At 39.2% G+C, this 8,293-nt stretch overlaps 1 protein-coding gene and 2 long non-coding RNA genes across 3 annotated transcripts in view; 1 reads left to right on the forward strand and 2 right to left on the reverse strand.

Annotated features, from left to right (window-relative positions):
• Window positions 1-1,774, forward strand: part of CPQ (carboxypeptidase Q) — a 394,576-nt gene extending 392,802 nt beyond the window's left edge. The window contains exon 9 of the mRNA XM_019527970.1: window positions 1,257-1,774. Within this exon, the coding sequence (XP_019383515.1) occupies window positions 1,257-1,417 (161 nt within the window). The 3' untranslated portion in view covers window positions 1,418-1,774. The remainder of the gene's footprint in view (window positions 1-1,256) is intronic.
• Window positions 1,775-3,171: 1,397 nt separating this feature from the next.
• LOC109305069 lies at window positions 3,172-5,111 on the reverse strand. Its single transcript, XR_002099549.1, has 2 exons — window positions 3,528-5,111; window positions 3,172-3,305 (listed from the first exon to the last, which is right to left on the reverse strand). It is a non-coding gene; the product is annotated as an uncharacterized LOC109305069 (long non-coding RNA).
• Window positions 5,112-5,949: 838 nt separating this feature from the next.
• LOC109305067 lies at window positions 5,950-7,406 on the reverse strand. Its single transcript, XR_002099547.1, has 2 exons — window positions 6,327-7,406; window positions 5,950-6,276 (listed from the first exon to the last, which is right to left on the reverse strand). It is a non-coding gene; the product is annotated as an uncharacterized LOC109305067 (long non-coding RNA).
• Window positions 7,407-8,293: the final 887 nt, after the last annotated feature.

Consider the following 8,293-nt stretch of genomic DNA (forward strand, 5'->3'; position numbering starts at 1 on the left):
CCAACCCTCACTGCTCTAGCCAGGGAGCAGAGGGGCGGGACCAGCCCTGCTCTCTGGAGCAGGCAGCACAGCCCAGTCCAGGGCTGGAAAGCATGCTGGGATGCTGGGGGACTGTGATTTAACTTGAACCAGTAAGGGGTCTGAGATAGAAGTTTCATAAACCGGCTTGACCCAAATCAGCTAAGGCTGATACTGCATTCAACTAGGTTTATCTCAAACCAGTTTCAGGCTTTGTAAACCTAGTTTATGTGCACTGAACATCTGTTCTGTTACAGGCTTAAACCTGTTTCTGATCACTTAAACCAATTCATGTGCAACTTCTATCCTAGGAAGCAAATCCTTGTCCATGTGGCAGTATTGCCTGGCAAGGTAGGATGCCACGTGTGATCTCACGTCCTCTGAAGAAAGTCAACTAAATATATTTCTAAGTGGAAGGGAGATCCCAGCTGCATTTCCTCTGCCTCTAGTTGATTGGGAGTCTAAATGCTATTGTAATGAATTTTCAGAGATGTAACTGGGCACCTGAGTGCAGCAACTGTGCAATGTAGCTAGTGCTGGAAGTACAACTGCTGATTTTTTTGCACCCCCCTCCACCAATGGTCGGCACCCAGATGTACTACCAATAGTTCCTGTCCCCCACCCCCTCTCCTCACTTCGTTGCACTACTGTGTATTTTGCTGAGTTGTCTGTGGGGACTGGATTGGGAAGTCAACTAAAAGCATGAGTCTCCATGGTTTGGTTATCATTAGGACCAACACACTCTTGAACCTCTATTGTTTTGACTGTGCTACATTACTACAGTACAGATAGTTATAAATAAGGATGGATGATTAGATAGCAGCACACCATCAGCACAGTGATAGGCACATGATGCTTTGTATTATCACAAAATGCAGCAATCTACTTCATATTCACAAACTCTAAAAACAACTCTATGTAGGATAATTATATGGATTTCCTTGGGTCAGATCCTAGAGCTCTATATGAAGAAATTAAATTATATGCTTACCCATGCAGTACATTTAAGGGATATACAGCCTCTCTTATATTATCATACTCTTTTGCTGCCTCACGTACTTGCACAAGTCAGCCAAAATGAAACACTGAAGATTCTGTGCGCCATGGATTTTTGAAATTGTTCTATGGAACCTTACTCTGTTGCAGGTGGATTTAGTAAAGATCAGCACAAGGGTAATTTATGTTTTAGGTTTATCTTTAAGTATACATAATAAGAAATTGCCTGTTTTACTGCATAGGTGCCAGTTTGCGTGATGACCTTAGTAAATACTTCTGGTTTCATCATTCTCAAGGGGACACAATGACAGTTCAAGATCCAAGCCAGATGAATCTCTGCGCTGCTGTTTGGACTGTTGTCTCCTATGTAATTGCTGACATGGAGGAGATGTTGCCAAGGTAATAAAAGAAGCAAGAAGGAAAACGTATATTCTTCAGTGAAGGCTGTGAATCGACTGATGCATATGGTCTACAGATGTAGGAAATTCCTTATTCACCCTGATTTTTGCTGATTTTCATTCTGTTCTTTGACCTGAAAGCAGATTTCTTTTACATTGTTCTGTTTGTTTTAGCTGGTTAAATGCATTCCATTTCTGATTCTTATTTCATGTTTTTTCTAGCAAGTTTTTATCAATTAATCAATGCCTGATGCCTCCCCCAAAATATACTGTATTATAATATTGTATAATAATTATCTATAAATAAGTGATCCTGTGTCAGAAGGAAATACACTCAATAAATATGTTGTATCAGAATAGTTGCTGTGCTATGCGTGTGTAATATGTTAGGGATTTTTTCTGTCTAGACATTAGAATAATGTTAGATATAAAAATGCTCCCATGCTTCCCTAGTCTTTAGACTATAAATCAGTACTTTGATAAGTCTTAGTTCTAGTACAAACCAACTCTTGATATTATAACTTGTTTAATGTCTTAAAGATTTGATAGCTAAAATATTATAGCTCTGAAAAATGTCCTAATTCATATAATCCATATTGCAACTTCAGACACAATTCACAGTAAAGCCTTAAACTGATTGGAAAATGCTGTTCACTGCACAATTCACTGGAGAAAAGCCAAGGCTTATGTGATTTGAGGGGAATAGAAGAAATGGTGGGAATTATATCAGCACCCTGGCTGCAAGTTTGTGTAGAGGGAAGTAGTTAGCATGTTAATTTGAAGTCAGGCAGAAGGCAGGACAGGTTTGCATCTTATAAACTGTATCAGAGACACATAGCATAAGCTTTTGTAAGCAGCACTTTGATCAGATGGTGTGAAGGGACTGTAGAAAGCAGAGCTTCTAAATAGAATACAAAGGGGTAGGGAAGGGAGAGGAAAAAGAGGCTAGGTGGGTAGCAGAAAGAAAAACATTTAAGTCTTGCAGGGACACAAGGGTTATAAAAGCTAGTAGAGGTAATGGGATAAGAATCCATAATCTTGGTTTAGACCATACTTAACACAATTCAGTCTGCAGATGATTTCTTCTTCCACAGTTTTCAGTTCAAGTTTGTTTTTGAAGTTTTGGTGTCTAAGAACAGCCACTCGGAGGTCAGCGATTGACTATCCAGGGAGGTTAAAGTGTTCTGCCACAGGCTTATGTGTCTTTCTGGAACTGATGTCAGACCAGTGTTTATTCATTTTGGTACGTGGGGTTTGCCACATCTGTCCAGTGTAGATGGCAGAGGGGCACTGTAAGCAAGTGATGATATGCATGACATTGGTCAAGGTGCAGGTAAATGAACAGTGGATGTTACAGTCCACATTAGTTGGTCCAGTGATGATGTGGTCTGTGTTGGTGAGGAGGCACAACTGACATCTAGGTCTGAAGCAAGGTCTGCTCAGAATGGGAGTTAGGTAGTGTGTTGCTGAAGGGATGCCATTTGTGGTTGAGTGGCTGCCTGTAAGCTAGGACAGATGTGTCCCCTGTGGCTACCTTGAGAAGGTCATCATTTTTCAGGAGGAGTTGGAGGTCATTAGTGTTATGTCTAGGTTGTTCAAGCTGGTAACTAGGTGACAATGAAAGGGATTCTGTAGTGCTTGCTTCAAGACCAGTTTTATAGCAGGTCTGAGTGGGGTCTGAATCTGGCTGTGTTCATTTAAATGGCTATAGGGTTGTATTGTAATTGTAGATATCCCTGTTCCACCTCCTTCAGTTGTCCTTCTGGGTAGTAGGATCCATCTGTTAAGCTTCACAACCTGGGTTTCTTTGGGGTCCCAGCTACCTCCAAATGTATGGGTAACCATAGCTGTCGCATGTACTTTCAGTCATTTTCACTTGGAAAGAAGATAGTTCTGAGAATCATAGAATCAATGAGTCGGAAGGGACCTAGACAGATCATCTAGTCCGACCCCCCGCCATGGGCAGGAAGGAGCACTGGGAGTAGCAGGGGTCATAAGACCCCAGCCAGGTGCCTATCCAGTCTCCTCTTGAAGACTTCCAGGGAAGGTGAGAGCACCACCTTTCTGGGAAGCCTATTCCAGGCTCTGGCCACCCTTAGAGTGAACTGTAGTCACCTGAGGTAGTCTTTACCATATTTATCTACACACTATATTTTAAGTGCACCAGTTTCTTAAGCCACACATTTCAGGCAGAGAAGACATTGCAACTGGGCTTAGTATTTCTCACTCTCTGCCAGTTGGTATGTGGATGACATTTAAAGTAGTCAGTTTTGATTTATACCACTCAGTGGTTTGAGTCTACGTGATGCCCGTCTCCCCTGCAAGAACTGATAACTTGCTATTCTCACTGAGGATGAGAGATGAATTTTTGAATTAGCTTTCCTTATCTCCTATTGATTCTTCCTTTCTCTGCCTGGCCCTTATTCCAGTGGCACGTTTTGAGGATTAGGAGGAAAGGCAGTGAACTTGAGAGATACTTGGAGATGTGTTTTCCTTGTCTTCAACGTGTGTAGTTCATGTCTTTGACAAGTGCTTTTGATTTGTATTTTTTGTTTTGCAACAAAGCTAGCAAATGTTATGCATGGACACAACAGCATCATTTCCAGTTGCTATCAGCCATTCCTGGCTTTGGACTGATATATTAGCAGTGAGAGGTAATGGCATCCCATTGGAATTTCTCTGAAATACCCATTCTCCTTCATAGTCTGTATCAATTTTTAACAAATATAAAATGATATTCTGTCCTTTCTTTTGAAGGAACAACTGAAATTAACTTAAATTTATTCTTACAGCCTATTACAGGTTCCAAGAACACTGTGGTTTATATAGCAGGATGCTTCTTTGACAAGTATATGGCTAGTGCTTCTCACAGATGTGTCAGTTTTGCTTTCATCAACCTCCACATTCAGATCTCTGCCTAGGAAAGCATATATGTTTTTAAACCTTTCTTGATCTTTTCCCTTATCCTTCTCTACCAAGGTTTATCAACGTAACTTTGTTCCTCAAAGATTCACAGGTTTCCCATATGCAGTTAAATTAAGTGGCACAAGTTTTAAGTCCTGTCCTTTTAGAAGAAATATTCCCTGTTTCCTTTTCTTTTAGAGTATGTCCTTTAGCTACCACTATGTCAGCTGGAAGCGTTTCTGAGATAAGAGTACTCATAAAAACATATTGCATTACACCCCATGATAAACTTGTTCTAACCATTGCTGCAAAAAAATCCGATTGACCTCAGCACAGTTATATCAGTTGGAAAAAATCCCCTGCTCCCTGTGAAATACCATCTCAAGATCCAGAGGGAGCAAGACACCTTTGTTTATGATTTTATGTTCAATGACAGTTTTCATAAGACTGGGCTATAAAAGAATACAACTCCTCCTGAAGACTGTGTAAGCCTTCCACCAACCTCATGGACTTCAAGGTTTAGAGAGTCTTCAGATTAAACTTGCAGAGCAGTTATTTTCATGAACTTCCATTTTTTCTAGTGAACAATATAGGTAATGTATACACTGCATCCTTAGTGTATCCTGGGAGGGTGACTCCCACACGTGCTCTACCTAACTTGTGCTCACAACAGTACACCAAACCTAGAAATATGATGGTGAAGTCGTCTGGGGCTGCTCACACCAACTGTTCTCAAGGCCTGAGTCTCCCATGTGCTTGAGTAGCTGCTGGGGATACCCCTGATGCAGCTTCACTGCTCATTTCCGAATCTGGTGCATGAAAGTGGGAATGAGTAGATGCACTTGAAGGCATCCCTTCAAGATAGGTTGGGGACCCATTGCAGACAACCCTATAAGACTAATTAGAGCTAGGTGAATTTTTTGTTTTCAGCCAATTATTTTTCAGTGAAACATGCATATTCAACGACATAGAAGTGTTTTGCAAACCTGTCTCTGTTTTGTCTGCTTCAGCGCTATAATGACTTTTCGTTCTGACATTCTTGAAAAGGAAACAATATGACTTTTTAAATCAGAATGGTATTTCATTCATTTCAAAATATTCTTCAATCATATTTAAAAAAGTAAATGCTTAAATCATGAGCTAAGTTTACTTCCGGTTGAACACAACATTCTGTTCGAGTAATGGAGATTTTTTTTAGTTTTTTGGTTTATGATTTTTTTTCTTTTTTTTGTGGAATTGGCAGCAAATTGCAAAATTGTCATTATTTCTCTCCAATTATATTAAGTCTTTGTAAATCTATGATATTTTACTTTCTTTTAGTTCAAAATAGCATTCCCCTGTAATTCAGAGGTAGGCTCCTCGTTTGCCACACAGGAGACCTGGGTTCAATTCCCTGATGCTTATACAAATACAGCCATGGAGGCACCCAATATCTGGACCCACCCTGGCCTTTGGATTCTGCCTCAGTAGCCTTAAGTGGGGGTGGAAGATCTGGGCAGCCTCCACTTTTCCAAAATCTCCTGCCTAGGCTTATGCATCAAGGGTCTGGGTGACCTCTTGTGCATATATCATGATCTAGAAGGATCAACAGTTGCCATGAATGAATGGTTCTGAATAAGAATTAAGCTCTTTGTATGTAAATACTTTTGATGTTTCAGTGGTTGGCGATTCGATTTCTGAAGAGGTGGTTTAATTTTCTAATTGGTAGCATTTGTTCTGGCCAGATGATTCAAGTACATTAGAAAATTAATTATTTTACTGGCTCCAATCTCTGCTTGAGGAACCCTGTTGTGCCGCCTTCAGAGATGAGAAATAATTTTGCTTTCTTTTTCTATTACAGGTAACACCTAGGAAGTTAGTCTTCTGATAAAATATCATGACAGCATGTTAAAACGAATGCATTACACCTATGGTTTTTTTTAGGTGAACAAAAATACCATTGACATTGCACTAGGATGACCTTGTCCTGTAAATGTCTGTTTGCTTTGACTATAATTGCACTAGGATGACCTTGTCCTGTAAATGTCTGTTTGCTTTGAATCAAAGAAAAAGGAAAGGTATTCAAACATACTGAAATAACATCACCAGTGTTAAATTCCAAATAAATATTTTCTTTCAGATATGGTATTACAGACTTCACTTATCGGCTAAGAGGAGGGGATGGACTTACATAGTTTCCTTTTTACTACAAGTCAAAAGCTTTCAGACATGGCTATGGAGGGTCAAGTCAGATCCATAATTTATTTAGCCAGCTAGACTATAGTGCGAATTAAGATTAAAAAGTCTTTTCCAATATTGCATGATTTAAGGTGGATACATTTTTTCAGTAATAAATGGAAGGAATTATAGGATGAGAAATCAGGTTACTGGTTTTGTCCTTCGTGTGTCAAGGTGTTTAAAATTTGTAGCATCTCTGAATGATTTAAGTGTATGATCCCTTGGGCTTTTTACCTTCCTTACCATAATTAAACGCTGATGAGAAAGGGAGCTGTTTCTTAGTACTAGAGGTGAAGCTGTGCTGCTTATGCATTTACATTGAAGACATTTCTGGCTGTATATTTACTTAGTATGCTTCCCTCATAATGATCGGAGACACTTCCATTTACCCTGAGTAAATATCAAACTGATCTTGATATCTATATCTGTCTCATGAAATATACATCCCATCTAAATGTGCCCAAATGATTAATTTACTGCTGTTTAATGATTAGCATAAAAATCTCATCACTACACAAGATAGAAATGTTACCACTAATTGCCAGTTGAAGTGAACAATGTTTTCTGCATAGAAATTAATGATGCATACATCACAAGACTGTGTGTGAACTGGGAAAATCAAGACTTTTCTGAAGCTGAAAGCCCTTGACTTTTTTTCAAAGTTTTGTGCACAAAGTAAAATTAGCCAATTGTGTCCTCGTCATTTTTATGGAATTCTTTGTCTTCTTCAACATTTTTTATTTTTGTCTACAATAAATGTATGTAAATTCTTTTTCCATATATGTCCAATTTCCAGTGCTCATTACTTCTAGAAGCTTGGGCTAGTATAAATTAAATAAAACTTGGCCAATGCTAGGCCTTAGATTTATTATTGTGCTTATTTAAAGTTTATATTGTGATAGTGTCTAGTGTACTACTCTGCTTGCCTAATGATCTTTGGTCAAGGCAGAGTGTTAGGCTTCCACAATAGTCCCACATGCAGCTCTGCCTGTGGCCCATGGTTGACTTCCCCCATGTCAGACCAGCCCCCTTTACCTCAAGAGTTATTGCTTTCCTGGTTTTTTGCTCTCTCTTCCTCAGAGCTTATATTGTGGTAGTGGGTATTTACCCAACATCTACAGGACTTAGACTTTGTAGGCAATGTTTGCCTAGGGACTGCAAACATTGGGAAGACAAAATTATGAAAGAAGCAGCTACAAACTAGTCAAATTGAAGGTAAATAGGGAGAAAATAATGAGAATAAATGGAATACCATGGCATGTAGAAGTGAATGCCACATGTGTTCAAGAAGTGGAAAGCTGAATATATCTTTGAAGTATTGTGAACTACTCTGATAGTGTCAAGAAGGATATCCATGCTAGACTTATAAAAACACATGTTGCTTTTATGCTTCACTAACCACACAAATTTAAGTAAGAACCAAAGTTTAGATCTTTATAATAATGTGAAGTTGTTTTTATTTTATCTGGTGGAAAAATGGGGAAATAGAAAATGGCTGGTACAGCACACTGTAATTTTAAGTCTGTACTAGATTTTAGGTACCAAAGGATCTGAACAGGCAACAATTGAAGAACAACACAAAAATGTACAGAAGAGACCTACTGAAAATGCCATTAAAGAAAGCAAATAAAACCCTAGCTTGTATCTACTGATGCATCTCAAGCAAAACCCTGGATGTCATCCTCCCACTTTACTCAGCCTTGGTGAGGCTGCAGATTGAGTACTGTATCCAGTTCTGGGCTCCACACTTTAGGAAGGAT

This window comes from Gavialis gangeticus, unplaced genomic scaffold, assembly GCF_001723915.1.
Source record: "Gavialis gangeticus isolate Ggan-Ray unplaced genomic scaffold, GavGan_comp1, whole genome shotgun sequence".
Classification (NCBI taxonomy): Eukaryota; Metazoa; Chordata; order Crocodylia; family Gavialidae; genus Gavialis; species Gavialis gangeticus.